Here is a 19,624-nt window from a genome sequence, read left to right on the forward strand (position 1 = left end):
GAAAGAGTTACTTTACCTACTGGTGGTACATAACATAATTATATGTCTAATACATCATTGATTTTTTAGTGTATTTATACTTAGCATATTTGTTTAAATGTAAGTGCAAATTTCCATGTTTTTACATATAAAGTGTGTGTTTTTGTGGATTCCTAGCTTCCAAAAATGCCCCAACAAAATACTTACATAAGAATGAGAGCAGTAAGTGACCCTGTGGGAGCCTGAGCTGCATTCAACCATTGAAATAGCTACTTTAATTACAGAATTTTAAGCATGTGTGCATATAACTGAGGAAGATCAAGAATGCTGGCCACTCAGAAGTCTCTCTGCATTACATAAAAGTAGGAAAAAAATGGAAGTGGACAAGGAGCAGCAGGGATAGGATGCTGCTTTTCAGACTTCAGATGAAGTTTGTATTAGTGTTGCCTGTAACGGGGAGCTCTGCTCTTCACTGTTTTCAGTCTAGCATTTCATCAGGGCTAAAGACCTTTAAGAAAAATAAATAATTTTCTGGATCACAAAGATCACTTCAGAATTAAATGTTATAGAAATACATGTGATACTTGTAATGGTTTTAGTGTACAGCTGTTAAACTTGTCATGTGTAATTAAACTCAAATAGCTAGCCATAGTGAAACAGCCTAATTCCAAACTAAAGTGTTTTTTTTCCCTATAGTTTGTATGTTTGATAAACTATGAAGAATTTAAAATGTCTTTCTTTTCTTAGATAAACAGCGATTCTGCCATAGATGAAACAGTATCAGATCATGCTGGTTTATCACTTCAGTCTCAAGATTCCACTAGCAGTGTGGGAACAGAAGAGGTGCTTCAAATCAGAACTGAGACCCCAAGTTTGGAGGCTTCTCCTCTAGATAACTCTAGCAACCAGCTGCCTGAGGTGGGGAGAAATGTGGGCTGGTGCATGACTGATTTGGGCTCCTTCTAGTGTTTGGTAGCAACTTTGGCTTCCTTTCCAACTGAATTATTGTCTGTTACACTGATTATTTGATTTGCTTTGAGTATTTCTAACCTGTTGGGATGTTCTTACAAAATGTTCCCTCAGTATGAAAACTTCCTGGGATGGACTGAGGGAACTTACCACAGGTTAAAAATATTTTTGAAGGGCTGATGTTGATCATTACATGGTGCAGAATGAAGATAGTCTAATATGGTTGAAATCCTTCTTGAGCAACATTTTCTTTCAAATACCTTTTTATCCCTCCCTTCTGTTTGGTTTTTTTTCCCCCTTTTTCTGTTTTGTTTTTTTTTCCTTTGTTTTTTTTGCTTTCATTGGGTTAATGTGATTGGTGCTATATGGGAATTAAACCTCAGGCCAGCTGTGTTAGCAGTTGGTTCCATTAAATAATCCTTTAAAAAAGACCACCAATGCTAGTGGTAGACCTTTTTGGAAAGGCCTGTGTGGACTGAGACAGAGTTCAAGCTAACGGTCGCCTGCAAATCTGTGAGTACTTCAGTTTCTTTTGAATAATTTAAAATTTTAAAAACTCATTTAAAATAAAAAAACTCATCCGCTACAATTCCTACAATATTATTAAGCAGTTGTAGCTAAAACCTCAATATGTTGGTTTTTTTTCCAGAAGTGTCTTGATTTAGGCAGACATTTTATCTCTTCAGTTAAAATTATTGATGCAATCTTATTTTTATTTGGACAAATGTTGCTAATCCCATCTTTAACAGAATTTATAGTTCTGCTGTGTTTTCAGGAAAATTAAGCTATTCCTATATGTATTTGCATAACTGCTGCATGGTTCACACTTAAAATTGAGTCTTCAGCAAGTGTGGTTTAAACAATCAACTGAATGGTTCAAGTTACTGGGGTTTTTGAACAAAAGCTCTAGTTGACCTGTTTTCTGCCTAGTAAGTAATTCTTATTAACAGGCAAACCAGCCACCTAGCTAACATTTAATGAAGATAACTGTAAGAACAAAAGACATTCTTAGAGCACAACAAAGGGAAAGTGTGGGTGACTGTTTCTTATGATAAAATACCTTCTAAAATTTTTCTAAAAACAGTTCATCTAGATGTTGTTTTTTTCCCCACATAGGAATAGGTGTTTTATGTTAATATTTCAAAAGGGAGAAGCAATACATAAACTGGAATTTTACAGAATGAGAGTCACCACAGTGGAACTTCTGTCTTTTCCTTTGTTCGTGTGTGGTACCTCCTCAGCTGCAACTCATTTTTGCATTTTCATAGTGTTACTGAGACTTCCTTTATACTTTGATTCATTGTTCTTCTGCAGCCCCCTTTATATAATCATCATAATTCTGATAATCCCAGTATTTTTAATATAAAGAAATATGTATCAACACTTATCTAAGGTAAAACATAAAAAAAGAAACAATTATTTTTAAAAGTGTGTGCAAGTTAAATGCAATTGTTTTCCTTGTTTCTCATGTAGGGATGCTGAAGAGTTAAGTAAACAGCTTACTGAAATGTATTTGGCTGATTCCCAGTAATAGCATATATCTTTGCAAAAAGAACATTTCATATTCCCATTGGGAATTTGCAGTCTAGCTTAGAAGAATATTTTCAATTTTGTACAGCAAGTTTTACAAGCTTAAGTATATGGCTGTTTCTGACTAAAGTGGTTGTCTGTTTTTACTCACTTGCACTGTGGATTTATGAGGCAATGGTTTGCTAGAAGTAACTTAGCTTCCGTGGAGTTGTCAACTATATAAATCATATTTTTTTTTCCTTAGCTTCTGTGGAGTTGTCAACTATATAAATCATATTTTTAAGATACTTAACACTGAAGTACTGAAGATGTGTCCACTGTCACACAGAAAACTTCAGTGTCACTTAGAGCAGTAGCATATAGTCCAAGCGCAATAAGGTTAGGATCACTGGGAAAGAAAACGACATTGTTCTGTAAAGCTGAATTGTCATTTCTAATACATGTGCAGCTATTTGTCTGTCAGACCATCTGTGTAGACTTTCTGCTATGAAGTGATGTGTATGCTAAGAGGCTGTCCAAAGGTTTGTTGACAAATCTTGCATATGCCAGTAGAGGAAGAGCTGGACACTACGAATGAAGTGTGATAATTTTTACCTTTAGGAAATAGCAAGTACAATGAAGTGTTATTTTTATTACACAGAAAAGTCCAATAAAAGGTTTCAAATTGATTAATCGTAAATTTACTAAATCTGAATTATTCTGTTAAGTATAGCAATGCTAATGAGTATAGTAAGGCTAATGGAGGAAGAGGAAAGGGAGAAAGGGTCATTCTTCTATTAGCTACCTGAGTTTTATTATTGTTTCTTTATACTTGCCAATGATTGAAGCCCACATTTAGAAATTCAGGGTTAAGCCCTTAAAGCTATCTATATTAACAGTAGTGGCAAAATAATAAAAATAGTGGAACATCGCTTTTCCATTCTTCACCTGTTACACTGTTGGTAAGTTATGTTTTAGAAACTTGTTAAGTTGGTGAGTGGAATGGAGAAGAAATGTTCTGTACTGATTCCAGCAAGCATGAGACAGTCATTCTGGTCCTTACCTAGAAAAGTAAAATATGAAAGTCCTGATTGTGCTTGTTATGATCTAAATATGCTTGAGGCTATTTGCAAATATCTTTCTGGAGTGTTCTCTTCACAGATTTAATTGAGTGTATTTGAGAAATTGTATTTGCTATAGATAATAACTCATATTCTAGGATATTAATGTTTACCAGAAGTTATATACAGTACCAGTAGACAACCCACATTTGCCAAACTAAAATTAGGTGAACAATCTGAAAAGATGAAGTATTGACACATAAATGAATTTTTGTAAACAATTTTTATAACTTTGTTACTTTATGATCTGGTAAGAATATGAACTGGTAAGAATACATTAACCCCTGACAATAAAAGTAATAACAGTATGTTTGATTCACAGGAAGGCAGTTCAGCAGTAAGGGATGAACAGGTTAGCACTGCTAGTGAAGACACTGGGTCGTATCTGCTACAAGAACAGCAAGACTCTCTGGTCTGTCATGAATCTCTTGAGTTGGAAGAGACCCCAGAACTGGCTGAGGCAGCAGCTCTTGAGAGCTACTCTGAATCTATCTGTGAAGAGGATGTTACTCTTGCTTTGAAAGAGCTAGATGAGAGGTGTGAAGAAGAGGAAGCTGACTTTTCTGGCTTGTCTAGGTAAGATTAATACTGGTTCTGTGTAACAGAAATTACATGTTATCAGTGCATGAAACAAACAAAGCAGTCTTTCTTACAGTGTGTGGTTTTTCCATAGATCCCATAAATCTAAATGATTGCAAAATAATTTAGAAACATCTAAAATTATGTTTTGCATATCTGAAATCATGGTTGATTGGTTTTACTGTTACAGCAAATAGATTTATTGCTTTGCTCAGTAATTGTTTCTGGTACAAGGAAAACAGCTGTGCAAGAAAAGATGAGAATTCTTGAATAAGAGAAATCTATCATATTTCATCACCGTTGATAGGACAGATATGTGACAAGAGGTCAGGAGATGTTTTGGAGTGTTTTCTTGGCAGCCACCAGCTTCATTCAAGTGTAACATGGAAGAGCCCTGTAACTGCTCTGAATTATGGCAGAACCTCTTTTGGCACCCTAAGACAGGAAAAAAAATGTAAATTAAAAAAAAATCAAAGTTCCTATAGGAGTCAGGCCAGTTTGTCTTTGGATTTGCCCAAGTTTTTTGTTTTCAGTGTTAAGGTTTTAAGCATTTAAGTGAGGTTTTTTAAGTCTCAGTCTCTTGTATATTTCTAAGACATCTTAAAGTACAGAATCCTCATGAGTCCAACTATCAAAACAAACAAAAAAAATAACCAAACAACCACACACACTCCACCAAAAAACACCTACAAAAAAACGAGCATGCCCTGAAGTGCCACATGTACGCATTTCTTGAAGGATTTCTCCAAGGATGGTGACTCAACCACCTCCCTGGGCAGCCTGTTCCAGTGCTGACCACTCTTTCAGTATAGAAATTCTTAATCTAAACCTCCCCTGCCACGACTTCAGGCCATTTCCTCTGGTCCTGTCATTGTTCACTTGGGAGAAGAGGCCAACACCCTCCTCACCACAATCTCCTTTCAGGTAGTTGTAGAGGGCAGTGAGGTCTCCCCTCAGCCTCCCCTTCTCCAAACTAAAGATCTCCAGTTCCCTCAGCCACTCCTCATATGACTTTTTCTCTAGTCCCTTCACCAGCTTGCCAGCTCTCCTCTGGACCTGCTCCAGCATCTCAATATCCTTCTCGTAGTGAGGGGCCCAGAACTGCACACAGGACTCAAGGTGTGGCCTCCCCAGTGCCGAGTACAGGGGCGTGATCGCTTCCTTTCTCCTGCTGGCCACACTCTTCCTGCTGCAGGCCAGGATGCCTTTGGCCTTCTTGGCTACCTGGACACACTGCTGGCTCATGTCCATCCTTCTGTCAACCAGCACCCCCAGGTCCTTTTCCTCTTGGCAGCTCTCCAGCCACTCTTCCCCAAGCCTGTAACATTGCCTGGGGTAAAATAACATTTTTCTAATTTTTTATTATGGAGAGCCAAAACAACCTAGCTGGTTGAGTTATATTTGAAGTGGAACCCCAAGTGCCTTAAAGGTAACAGTCTAAGGAGTGAAAACAAATAACCCTCCTCCCCCCCAAATCAAAACAAAACCAAAAACACATCAGAAAAAACCCAAACAAATAAAAAACGCAAACAAAAAACCCACAACCCACTAACAAAAAAGCCCAAAACAAACAAAAAAATACCAGAGTGTTTATAGACTTGTTCATACTTAAATTTTTTTCAGAAGTTTGGATTGAATAATACATAGACTTTGTGTATATTCTATCAGTGACATTGTTTAAGGAGCCTTTTGCAGAAAAGGAAACAACAAAAGCTTTAAAAGTCCAAGTAATTTGAGAAGGTTCTGCTGGGACAGGGACAGAGAAATTGAATCTTGTAATCCCATTTGCAACATACTGCAATATGCCTTGCAAGAATTAAAGACTGATACCAGTTAATAGCAGTTCATTTCCTAATGTGCAACTCAAAAATCTCTTTAGGCTTTAGTTTATTTACACAAAAAAAACAAAAAATCCCATAGCTCTAGTTTGAAGACCAAGAGAGGTGATGGTTGGGTTGACACACTAGATATACTAGAATATTATATACTAGAATATTATCTGAAAATCTTTTCTGAAGCTTTGCTTGCAGATACTGTTCAAAGGGATTGCATCTTAACTTTTGAGCTTTATGCTATTAGAATAAATACACCTAAAACCAGCATCCACACTTGTTTAGGATGTGTTTAAGTCTTGTTTAAGACACACTTGGTGCTACTGTGAAGGAGGTGATTGTTACAAAGAAAAATGGTATGTGTTTAAAAAATCAATTTAATAAACTATCCCTACTTGGAGTCCTCCCACACATATTTTTGCTGCCTAAGTACAATTACACATGAAGAACTATCAAAATGTGTCGTTCCTTTTAATATAGAAAATTTTAACAATTAAGTTAATGATTGTAAGTAGTAGCATTGATTAATTTAGAATTTGATATTTTTATTGGAGGCTTAGTGCCTAATGGAAAGTATGACTGCAGAGTGCTCTTTGAACAAAGGCCCGTTAAATTGATTGCCCATAAAAATGTTCCAATCTATCTCCACTCACTTAGGATCTTACTTAAGACAGTTATAAAATTGTATTACACTGCTAAATGAGCTCTTGTGTTTCTTTTAAGGAAAGCTATTAGAGGCAGGAAAAAACCCAACAATTTCTGACTGGGAGGGTGTGTGTGTGTATATATATATATATATAAAATGCTATATATAGCTATATATAACCTACAGATAGCTCTTTGTAGATATATGTAGAAATAACATGTTTTAATATACTCTCAGATACCTCCTGAGTTTAAGTAATTTTTTATATTGCAGTAGCCAAAGTTTTTAGGTTTTTTACTTTTCTTGATTCGTGGTTACCTTAGTTGAATAATTATTTATTTTACAAAACACTGTTCTAAATTCCAAATTCTTATATTTTTCTCCTACCAAAATGAAGGGTTTTTTTTCCTGAAAGGAGTTAATTTCTGTTGTTTGTTATTCATAGCCAAGATGAAGAAGAACCGGATGGTTTTGCAGAAGTACAAACTTCCCCACCTCCTTCACCATTTCTCTCTGCCATATTGGCAGCTTTTCAGCCAGTGGCGTACGACGATGAAGAGCAAGCCTGGCGCTGCCATGTCAATCAAATGCTGTCAGATACAGATGGATCTTGTGCTGTTTATACATTTCATGTCTTCTCTAGATTGTTTCAGGTCAGTGAATTGCCAGTGTGTGGTTGTTTGTCTGCAATCCTTTCCTCCTGCTCTCAAAACTATTCTTCCCCTTCATAACTGCAAAAGCCATAAGTTTGTGGTAACAAGAAGCTTTAGGAAGCAAACAAAAAGCAGACAAAAATAACACATTGCTGCAAGAATGTATATGTTCATACACTATTTTTCCATGGGATATCTGCTGTATTCATTGTCTAGGAGTGATTCTACTCAGGGGGTGGAAAAAAACAGCTCAGAAAAAGCAGTTCAGTGTTTCTTGTAAGCTCTTAGTTCAGGTTGTGTCCCTTCTTTTTATTATCTGAATGTCACCCACATTATGTGCTGATTACAGAATTAATTATTTTCTCCTGGGTTTTCTGTGGGATCACAGCTTGACAGACAGTTATGAATTTATCTTGAATCTGTCTTATGAGAAAAGTTTTGGGTTTTTTCTGCAGAGAAGTAATTATAAAACATCAGGAGATCCACTCAGCTGGAAGTTTCAAATGTCTCTCTTTTATAGATCTCTAGCATCCAACACCAAATGCCTGTGGTTTAATTTTTTTGCCTTCCTCCTCCCTATATGCAGGGATTTTTTTTTTACATTTTCAAAGTGGTACCACTTGGGCATACAGTGTTCTTTGCAACATCTTATGGGATGGGAGAAGCACATTTATTCCATTTTATTTACAAGCAACGTGCCAAGTGAGCAGAGAGCAGGTACTACAAACCAAAACCTTATGACTCCAACACTTTCTTACGTCTCCAACATTAATTTTGCCTGCTGTTTTTTATATAGACACATTTCTCAGTGAAGGCCTCACTTTGTTTTACCACACTAGCACGCTTTTTATTCCAAATGTATGGGCAGGCTTAGGGTTTGTAGCATCAAGTAACTTAGATGTGGAGAAATCATGCTCTGCCTTACCCTGGAATAACTTAGTTGTGTATCTATACCTGTTCCTGATTTTTGGTTGGACTAAGCATTTTGCCACAGTACTGTGAAATTCCTACACCTGGTTTTACATGTTTGTCTTTTTCCTTCATCTAGTATCAGGGTTTTTGTTTCTCTGTATTATACCAAAGCTTAGTGACGGTTGCTTTTCACACATTCATTCATTTCCTGAAAGTTATAAAACAGGAGTTTATATTCTTTGGTGATCCTTAAAGAGAGAGCTAGAAGGAAAAGTGAAACTATGTGGTTTGACAGGACAACCCTCAGTCATCTGGAAAGGTGGATACTCTGCAAAGAGGGGCAGTAGTGATCCAGGGCCTTGTGCCTGGGCAAACAAGCATTCCTGAGTTGTTACTGGGTACAGAGGAGGGTTACATTATTAAATGCAACCTTGGAGGCTGTGTTTGATTGGACCTTTCCATTTTGCCTTTTGACTCCGACACTGTGTTTAACTTTGCAGCTGTAAATACCATCTTAGTGCAGCTTTATTCTACGTGTAGCTTCCTGGGATTTAATTAATAATATATAGCAAAGCACAGTGTTGTATTAGGCCAAGCCAACAGTCTACAAAATTTAAAATGTTATACATAGGACTGATTTTTGAAGAAAGTAGAAACCCTGCAGGTAGCAGTTTTCGACACGGATTGTACTACACAGGTCATATTCTGACTCATAAAACTCAGTGTATAATTTTCTGCAAGACAAGCACTTGAAAATGAATTTAACTACTATCTGTACTGTATAAACACAAATATTCATCCAGCTATACTGATGCTAAAGGTCTAGATGTGAAAGAAGTAATTGTCTTTATAGATACAGGCTGGTTTTATTGATTGCATTTTTTGGAACTAGTTTTACATAAATATTCAGAGCAAATTATGTATTAGTTTGTAATTTAATAACAAAAATATATACTGTCATGATGGAAATTTGCCCTGAAATTCTTGATCTAAAAAGCCAGAGGAGGAGGAGGGGGTAGTAAAATACAATGCAAAATAAATGTTTTTCTGATTTGATTTCTAGACCATTCAAAGGAAGTTTGTGTCTATAACAAATGATTCAGTCAGCTTTCTTGGTGAGAGTCTGCAGCGCATTGGAACAAAATTTAAGAGTTCTCTGGAAGTGATGATGTTATGTTCAGAATGTCCAACAGTCTTTGTGGATGCAGAAACGGTAAAAATCTTGAACTTACACATTGAAATACCTCTCTGCTTAAACATTCTTATCTAACATACAAAATTATTTTCTATCAATTAGAAAACAGCAATGGGAAGATTTTTTAAAGGTTTTAATAAAATGTGTTAGCCTTTTGCCTTTTAAAAGGTTGCTCTCTAACATCTCTAATTGAAACATCTGAAAAATTTTGGGATGGGAAAAAAAAAAGGATGCTTTTTATAACTGAAATCAGAAAGGAATTAAAGTGTTAGGTGGTCACTATGTACCATAAACATTTGAAAACAAAAGTGAGAAGTGCATTTGCTTCAAAAATAACCTTGAGGTTTAACAATGAACAGTGAGGGAACTTAACTGATAGTGCTTATCAGTTCAATTCCCTTGTTATTCTTTACCTTCCCTCCTTGTTCATATTTATTCTATATTCTTTGCACAGAGCAGAAAAAGGAAGAGTCGTTGCCTAGCTGCCACTTTGCCCTTTAAAATTTTATTGTCTATGATTCATATATATATATTTGATGATGCATGAGAAAAAACATTCTAGCTAGGAACATACAATAAAGACTTCAAATTGTGTGTTTTTACACAAGTTAAGATCTTGGGTTACAGTAAGTATTTACATAAGAAGTCAGCTCAGTGTTCAGCAGCAGTAAAAAAAACCCTACGCTAGAATAATTAAAAGAAACAGAAAAACAAAAAACATTATTGAGCTAATATACATATCCCCAGTATACCTAGATACTGAATTTTGGGAGCAGTTCAGGTCCCCTGCTCTCAAGAGACAGCTGAACTGGGAAAGGTTCCAAGCAAGATCACAAGGAGTATGAAATATGTGGAATGGCTTTCAAATAAGATAGGAGTATGTAGGCTAAGATTTTTCAGCCCTTTAGGAGAGAAATCTGTCTATAGATGTCTTGATTATTATGGAAAAGTGAAAATTATATTTACACCAGCAGTGTGTATATAAAACATTCTTCTTCTTTTCAAAAGATTTAAAAATCCCTTTGAAGTCTTCTTTCAGATATTACTTAGGTATTGCCCTTCTTATTTTGGAATAAAAACTTGTTCACAGATTTAACTGATAAAACTACATTTGTTAGTTTACTAACTCCAAGGTGTCAGAAATTATCTGTACCAAACTAATTTGAATTTGATTGTTTATCCAAATGCGAACTTGCTATTTCATATTGCATAATTTAGATATTAGAGTACATGGATTATAGTTAAATATTATATGACTACAGAGGTGGTTGCTTTTATCTTTCAGCTAATGTCTTGTGGTCTGCTAGAAACATTGAAGTTCAGTGTTTTAGAGCTCCAAGAACACTTGGATACCTATAATGTCAAAAGAGAGGCAGCAGAACAGGTGAGCCTCATATTTCAAATGGAAATATATTAGAACCTACATATGAAGAAAATGTTGTCTTTATCTCTCAACACAGGTACCTAGAAGTAAACTGTGGGAAAACATTCTGAAATAAAATCTGGTCTTCTTTGCACTAGCATTGAGAAAAACATATTCCTAATTTTAAAATCCGCTTAAAAATATTCAGATATTTTTAACATGAGTATCAATAAATCTTGGTACTTTTTTTTGTTAACATTGTGGCTTGCTTTGTTTAGACTAGGAGGGTGAGATTCACCTCCAGATTAAGATATTTACGAATAACTATCTATATATGAATTAAGTAGCTTAACACCCATGGTATTCAAGGATCAAGTCTGTGCAATAAAAGAAATCAAGCAGGCAATGTATTTTATCCTGATATAGATACTGACTTGTTGTTCAGCTGTACAGGTCTTTATACTTATTTTTGTTGACTGGATTTCCACTGACTGTAATGGGAGCTTAAACAGCTGTCTTACACATAGACACAAATTTAGGTCTCTCATCCTGCAACTGGATCCCATTGAGGTTGATATTTATGTCAGTTGTTTAGAATAATAGGGCTTATTTTTCAAGGTCCATATTAGTGGTTATATCCCTTTTTCAAAGAAGTACAAAGTTTAAAAGTTGTCAATTCCTGTAGTAAGGGTCTCTGCTTTTGTTTTTGTGAACCTTTGTGTGAGGGAAGATATTAACTTCAGAAGAAAAGATTTCTATTTCAAGAGTCAAAAGAAAACATGGATCTACAATCGGTTTTGCAGGTACAGGAAGAGAGAGAATATATGGGGTTTGTTGTTGAAAGAGAGAAAATGATTCCTAGGAAAATAAAACATGTATTTGAAGGAACTTTTCCTCAGGAGCCTATGAGGCCATGACAGTGGCTGTACAGGCAAGTTTGAGTGGTGCAGAACAGAACCAGAATCCAAGCCATGACATGTAGGCACAGCCATATTTTGCAACACAAGTGGCTCCATGTTTTTTGATCATGCCAAGTTTATTAGTTTATTATGGCTTCTACCTTGCAAAGATTGCTGTCAGCTCATCTGTTGAATAGATGTCTACTTTTTTGTGGAGAGGATCTCAAAAGAAATGCAGTTTCCTCAAATTCAATGCTAAAGTATGCCACACAGCACCACACATGTAGATAAACTGTTTCTAGGATCCAAGCCAGCATTTGTGCAAAAGAGTTGCTGCATTCATTGCCCTGCTCTGTGGTAATAACAATTTATTTGTAAACTGATTCATGAAGTCTATTATAATGAGCTACATTTTGCCATTTAGGCTTAATCAGAAACAAAACACTCATCTAATGACTAAGATTACCTACTCAATGTAATATGTAATGTTTGACAATCTCCAGCGTGTAGTGTTGTCATCACTCCTATGAGAAAATAATGTATTTTATTCCTCATTGTGGAAAGAGCACAGAGGCACAGAGAGGCTGATTTGCCCCACAGTCAGACAGGAGGATACGATGCAGGGCAGAGAGGAACTCATGTGCATACATGGAATTCTCTGTATATAAGATTCTTATTTAGCCTTCAGTTTATCATAATAGTAAAAAATTGTATTCTTCAGTTGATTTATCTAAGTATGATGAGTTAAAATTGTGTCCCTTTCATGAAGTCACTTAATGTATTTTTAGCTAATATTATTAGCAGCACATGTCATGTTGACTTAGATCCATGCTTGGATATTCAGAGCTTTTTTCCATTTGATTTTACTTGGTAAAACAGTATGAATGTCAGCTTGATGGCCTCTGTCTAAGAGTATTGTTTTTCTGTAGTGCAGCTGTCAAAAGGGTGTCCAGTAACATTTCTTTAGTCAGCCTGTCTTCTGCCACAGCATTTGTGAGTGACTGGAGCAGGAAAAAGGTTCAAAGGATTAAAGGAATCATTCTGAAATAACTGAGCATTTTTCTAGGGGTTTATTATTATTATTATTTGATCATTTATGGAATAGAAGCAGTACAGAAGAGGAAGAAATTTTTGGTTTTGATCAATAATTTCTGACTCTTGATAGCATGTCATCTAGCTCATTTAGTGTATTGTTTATTTTAGCATGTTTATTTAGACAAAGTGGCTATTTTTCTAAAACATTTTTAAAAGCATTTCTTCAGCTGTTGGTCCTCAGTTTTGGAGGGGTTGTGTATTATAAAATATGTAGACTAAGAATCTTCCAAAGGTAGTACATGTTTTGCTGGTTTTCTTACTCTGACCTATAAAACAGAGTAAAGGGAATGATTAAAAATTACTTCCTCAAGTGAAACCTGAATTTCTGTTATTGCAGGCAATTGTGCTATATATCCTATTCCATCTGAAAGCATTAAGGGAAAACACATAATAAGCTTATTACAGATACTTGCTTTTTTCATGGAAATAGGCAGAAAAATTATGAAGCTAAGCTGTTTGGGCTATTGTATAATAGAATAAATATAAATTAACAGATATGTAAATAAATATAATTTGTATGTTAATCTGATGTCCTCTAGAATCAGCCGTGGAAAATTCTGTATGTTGACTTATTTAATGAAAAATTGTTGTTTAATGTTTACCCTGATATATGATGTGTGTTGTACTGTGATGAATCATGTGATTCATGGCATTCACATCAATCAAATTTACGAAAAGGCTTGGGCTGTATTTGCTTGAAACCCTTACCTATGCACTGAGATAAGACAGAGAAAGGTACTTGTATTATAGGAGTTGGTTTTGGATGTCTGTTTTGAGGTTAATTTGGCAGACCAGCCTGTGCTATGACCAACACCATCCACAGGCCTCCCTGTATTAACACTTTCAGTAGCGCTTTTCACCCTGTATCTTTGTAGGAGGTACATGGGGAAAACATAAAGTAATGTAAAGCAAACATATGAAGAAGATTATTCCATCACACAGTCTGCTGCTGTTCCCAAAGAGGTCTTTCTACCATTATTAATATATATTCAGTAAAAAATGTTAGCAAATTATTTTTGTCACCTTATTTGAGCTACTGTTCTATTTCCTTGAAATGGCTTTGAATTCAAATATTAGAGACAAAGATATGTAATCAGATACATGGAATATAACATATAAGGTTGTATGTATATTGTAAGATCCTAGGCACCCCCTTTATTCAGACTGGTTTCAAGATTTAAAAAAGATCTTACAAGGGCAGTGTGTGAAAATAAATACTAGCTTCCCAGTTGCTGATGCTGTTTGTTCCAGTGCAAACCTGTTCTGATGGATGCTGTCAGATAAAAAGAAAAATTAGATTTGCTGTGTACATTGGTATCCATGTCACTAATTGAAACTGACACCGCAATGTTTAGAGAATTCCATTTCTCCTCTTGATAAGCACACAGGCCTAGTTAATTCACTAAGTAACCTTTATTAAATTGAGCAGATGGGAAATAACATTTTTTTTTTGCATCAGACAGAGGTTAGAAAAAGGTCACTAAGATTTCCTGTGAGACTCAAGATACCAAGCACACAGTATGCTAAATTATTCTTCCTTGGATGTATAGAGCCTGTTCTTCATTTCAGAAGATAATCTGCACTTTATCTCAACATGACGCATTCCCATTTCAGTAATACCCGAATTACCTCATGCTGGCAGCCCTTGCACTGCACAGAAAAATGTGCTGGACACTGTCGATCAGATGATCAGGTTGCACTGTCCAATAGGAGCATATTTGATTTGCAAATGCTTTATATTAACACTTTTAAATTTGCATGGTTGGTTAAAGCTAGAAGAGATTACCCACTAAAATAAATAAACTTGTTGTCTCCTATAGGAATTGGGGTTAAATACAGCCCTGTCTTTATGAAAGAGTGGAATCTGAATGTTTGCATTGTTCAGTGTGAGAATACTTCATCTCCCTGGCTTGTATGAACTGGAGGTGATGCTAAACTCTCACTGAAGGATCTTGGGGTTTTTTTTCCATCCAGTAAACCTGCACTTGAGAGGTCTATATTTCCTTTTGTTTCTAAAGCAGTCCCAAGAAGTATGACAGGCATATACTCTTGCTCTCTAATTTAATTAGTGCTATATTTTAAATGCTGAGAAATCATGTTGGTGTACACCCTGTGCAGCAAGAGAAAACATGATCACAGATGAGTGGTTATTCTAAAGTGTACTGTCCCCATCTGGGCTAATGAAGACTTCAGGAAATTTACAACAGAAGTACACAAGAGCAACTATTGGTTGGTAAACAATTGGTTTCATATCACCAGTTTCTTACATAATCTGAGTGTGCAGGACTTGATTAAACGCTGTTTTTGCACAGTCTTCAGTTTGCTCTGTTTGAGAAGACATTTAATCTTCTTTATATTTATTTTGCAGTGGCTAAGAGACTGCAAAAGAACATTTGGTACTGATGATGGTATTCATGGCACTAACACAGATGCTCAGGTAGGTGTATGACAGTCATGAGTCTCTATATGAGATTAAAAAATGTTTTTATATCAATTGCACAAAAATTCCAATATTTGCAGAGAAATTTAAAAGGTATTAAAAGCTTTTCATTTCATTTATCATACTATCTTTTGGAAACTCAGATTCTTACAAATAAGTGACCTAATAAAAAGGGCTCTTTTTAATAAAAGTTGGAAACCTGTCTTGGGTTCTAGACTTAATAACATTGAATAGATAAGCAGACTAGATACCATCTGTGTACCAGCAAGTCTGCTTTTCTGCAGCTGTTTCTAGAAGAAAAAACATTAGCATTCTGCTTATATGCTCAGATAAACTGTCTAGCCAAAAACCTCTACTGAATTTAATACAATTGGTACTATAGAGATATATATATATATAAACCTTTCTGGAGCCATTATTTGGGTAGGAAGGAACAGGGAGTAAAGCAGCAGTATGGCAAAAATCTCATAAAGCACTTCTGTCAAAATACCATCTAACAGAAATAGGTGAAGTAACCTATTAATATTAGCTCAATATTTTGTACGTATCTGCATGGCAGTCCTCCATGTTTAATATTACTAATTGCTCTAGCAAGTGATAGCTCTTCCCCAAGTACACTAGGACTTTTTTTTTTTTGTTAAACAATAGCTGCATCATATTGACACTGTAGATAAAAAAGCAAATCCAAAAATTACTATTTTAACAAGGAATACAAGGAATCCACCATCTAGAGTACTGTCATAAGAACAGTGAACAATGTAAGAAAGTAGAATTGCAGGTAGCAGATGAACTTTGCTTTTCACAATGATACTCTGACAAAAATTCCAAATCCAAGCTGAAAAAGTAGAGATTTTATTCCTTTTATTAAATTGAACATACATTGATGCACTTGGTCATGTTTCTGCTGCTGGAAACGTAGTGTTCAGCAACAGTAATACCTGCTGTGGGCATGGACTGTTTCTTCTTTTATACAATACAGCTTTTGTTTGCTCTATTACGTATATGTTTAGGTTTTATCTAGTTCAATCACAAAATGCATCTGAATTTTTAGTATAGTGAAACACGTGATAAAATACTGTTGATTTTTAATACTGCATCAAATTGCACGTTTTTCAAAAAATATTTCATGTGGCTAAGTGTAGTTAGTATAGCAAAATAATTTGCTACCATTTGCAGGGATTTTTGCTTTGCCTATGAACACAACATTTAGTGTATTTTACATTTGGTTTACAACATCATATACTGACTGGTACATGTTTAGAAATAGGTAACAGTATTTACTATTACCATACAGTAAATGTTCTATATATTAATAATATATTCGTAATATCAACTGAAATTCATAAATACTGCTTTTTTTTTTTTTTTTAGAATATTGTTTATATACACCAAAAAACTGTTCTAACATTTAAGTGTTAGAACATAACAGTTACTGTTCCCACTGTATAGCTTGGTAAACTTAAGAAATGGAGAGAAAGCCACATGCCACATTTAGTTTGTATGCAGAGGATGCACTACTCTGAATAAGGCAGTTTTAGTTTTGTCTGTTCTTCCCCATCTCTGAAGAGTCTGAAGATAGCCTCTGGGAAGGACTTACATGTCCATTCAGATGGATTATTTGTGGGGACCTGTTTTGACTATGGTTTTCAATCCTAGCCTGCAAGGCATGATGGCAATTTTTTCTTTGTGTGCTTATACCTGCAGGTTCAGTTAAAATAATCTTTCATGTATAGCATCCATAAGAAAGCAAAGTCCTGTTATCCTGCTTCATAAATATACACAATTTGTTATATAGTGACTTTCCTTATAGTGACTTAAAAGAGGCTGAGAAGTTACCAAGTGTAAGATTTTTATTTCAAAAGTCCTTGAAAATGGAGTGTGAAGCTGATAAGTTTATCCAGTCAACCAGTTAATGTTAAAAATACGTAAGTGTTGTCTTGCTTAGAAAAAAAGCTGCTTCAATCAACAGATATTTTTCATTCACTAACACAAATGAGATTTTCTTACTAATTTTTAGCACTGTGGTCAATACAGCTAAGGAATAGTGAGATGAATTCTGTTCTGGCTTGTACATTCCCAGCAGACTTGCAAGTAAATCTAATTATGGGATTTTTGCTATTAGTACTAAGACACAAGCCTGAAAGAATGCATCTGGACTCCAGCTAGACTGTAGAGGACTGGCAGGTAGAAAAAAAATCAGATTACTTCTCAAGTGAGCAAGCATGTGAAAGACACTAAAGCAGTAAAAAGCCATTTTTAAAGGAAAACCTCTACTGAATTTTTAGAATAAAGGTGTGATTTTGGGGAAGAGAGATTATTTATGGCTTACATTAATAATGAGGCTTACTTTAAAGAACACTGGAACTTAATCACTAAAAACATTAAATAACAAACCCTGCCATGCCTCAAAGTCTGATTCTCTGTGCTTCTTTGGAATGAGCCATAGAATTCCTGTGGTCTTTGGCAGTTGAAGATCTCTCTTTGCAGTGTTCTGTGCATCAGAAATGTTTGCTTATATAGTAATTGTGCTATATGTCTGATAGCACAGAGCGCAGAACACAAGTATGCAATGTTTACAGCCTGCTAAGCACATAGTGTGTAACTTACAATGTGTATGACTATGTGCTTAGTAAAGCTCAACTGCTTCTGCCTGCTGGAATCAAGACATCTGTTGCATCTTCAGGTGCTTGCCATGACCATTGTACTTGCTTAAATGCTACCAATACACTTAGTGCTGTACAAAGCACAGAAGGGAAGTTCCATGTCCCTAGTTTGACAAATAAATGTTCTGATTGTTTTGCTCCCTGCCCCTCTTTCCCAAATGTTTTTCTGAAGTAGCTTGTAAAATCCAAGTGCAATTAAATTACAGAAATCTCACAATGAGGTGTTGAGAATTGAGTTTAGCAAAACCAAGGATTTTCTAGACTGATTCAGAATCCAAGTTAAGATTACATCTCAACTTTTAAAAGGCATTATTTTTGCTTAGACTACAGTGGTACAGAACAAGAAAGAAAAATTATACAGACGTATCCAAGATGTACTAAGTGCCCTTGGTTTTGAGTTCCTTAAATTTGCATACCTTTAAGACTACATGTAGTACAAAAACCAGACAGTTGCAAGTGAAGCACATAACTCATGTTGTGGGACAACAAAGTCAATGTTATCATAAGTTATAGCAGCAAGTCATTTCCCTTTAAATTCAGTCTGTTAATTTTTCCATTCGGGGTGTATTTGGAGCATGTTACTTGTATTTCTTCCTTCGTTTTACCTGGAACATCTTTTACCCTAATTAAAATTATTTCCTACACTAATTCTTTCTCTTTTTTTCTTTCTTTGTATTTTTGTGACCTGCTCATCTTCTTGCTTAGCAAATGGAAATTCTAGCAGTAAGTGACAGTTCTTGATTTATCAAATACTTAACCATGCCAGTCACCAAACTGGTCTCGTCCATTTGAGACATAGCGTTGTCGTGTCATAGACTATTACAAAAATGCTGTGTGGTTCAATTTTGCATCATCTAACCCATTGAATTATTAGTCCCTTGTAGATAATTGGATCCTGTAGTTAGTAGAATGTTACAAAAGATTATTCCATCGGCACTAGCTTTTATGTCTGTTATGTAAAACAGTATTAACACTGTCTGCACTTTCACCAGTGTTTTAGATGCATAAAAATGGAAGCAAGACAGTGCATAAGTTAATGCTGCTGTTTCATTTCCTTAAGAATATGTTCTGTGGTATTTTCTAATACAGAATCAGAACTACCTTTCATAAAGGAAATATTATTCTTGGCTCCAAGAGTGGAATTATTCTCCTCTCACTCTATCAGCCAGTTGTAAGCTAAGGGCTGGGTTATATACTGTGCTTATATTAATGGTTATGAAAGATTCCATACTTACATATGACAACTGCTTCTTTTGAATATAAGATCTTGAATTTAAAACAGTAAAATATCAACAATAAAAGCAAGTGAGCTATGAATCTCTGTCTTGGAACATGACATTTCAAAAGAATCACTTTACATCCCACAACCCCTTCTTAAAAAAATTACAAAAAAGTAAACTTTAAACCTGTGTGAGAGAGGCTACTTGTATATCTAGAAGTGAATTAAGCTTTCATCTGCTTTTCATCAGCTTCCTGCTGTGTTAGCTTCTAAATCTTTTTGGGGGCATTTACTTCAGTAACTAATTAACTGCTTTTTATTTTGTGCATTCTATACTGAAGAAGTTGTAATTTATTGTCTCTCCTGTATTGGATAGTAGATGTTGTGCACTTCCTGAATATAACAGTGCTGTTTACATTTGTAGGAGCTGGAGCTGTGTCGGAGGCTGTACAAGTTGCATTTCCAGTTGCTGCTTCTGTTCCAAGCCTATTGCAAACTTATCAGCCAAGTAAAAACAATCAAAAAAGAAGCAGAGGTAATGAAAGCCATG

General features: G+C 35.4%; 1 protein-coding gene across 1 annotated transcript in view; it reads left to right on the top strand.

The window, feature by feature from the left end:
- The window catches only part of FRYL (FRY-like), a 135,136-nt gene that overhangs the window by 113,124 nt on the left and 2,388 nt on the right, over positions 1-19,624 (top strand). Inside the window, exons 53-60 of the mRNA XM_010006076.1 lie at positions 727-897; positions 3,901-4,154; positions 7,081-7,288; positions 9,264-9,413; positions 10,681-10,779; positions 15,121-15,189; positions 18,561-18,578; positions 19,499-19,609. Of these exons, the coding sequence (XP_010004378.1) occupies positions 727-897; positions 3,901-4,154; positions 7,081-7,288; positions 9,264-9,413; positions 10,681-10,779; positions 15,121-15,189; positions 18,561-18,578; positions 19,499-19,609 (1,080 nt within the window). The remainder of the gene's footprint in view (positions 1-726; positions 898-3,900; positions 4,155-7,080; positions 7,289-9,263; positions 9,414-10,680; positions 10,780-15,120; positions 15,190-18,560; positions 18,579-19,498; positions 19,610-19,624) is intronic.

This window comes from Chaetura pelagica, unplaced genomic scaffold (genome assembly GCF_000747805.2).
Source record: "Chaetura pelagica isolate M959 unplaced genomic scaffold, ChaPel_1.0 scaffold189, whole genome shotgun sequence".
Taxonomy (NCBI): Eukaryota; Metazoa; Chordata; class Aves; order Apodiformes; family Apodidae; genus Chaetura; species Chaetura pelagica.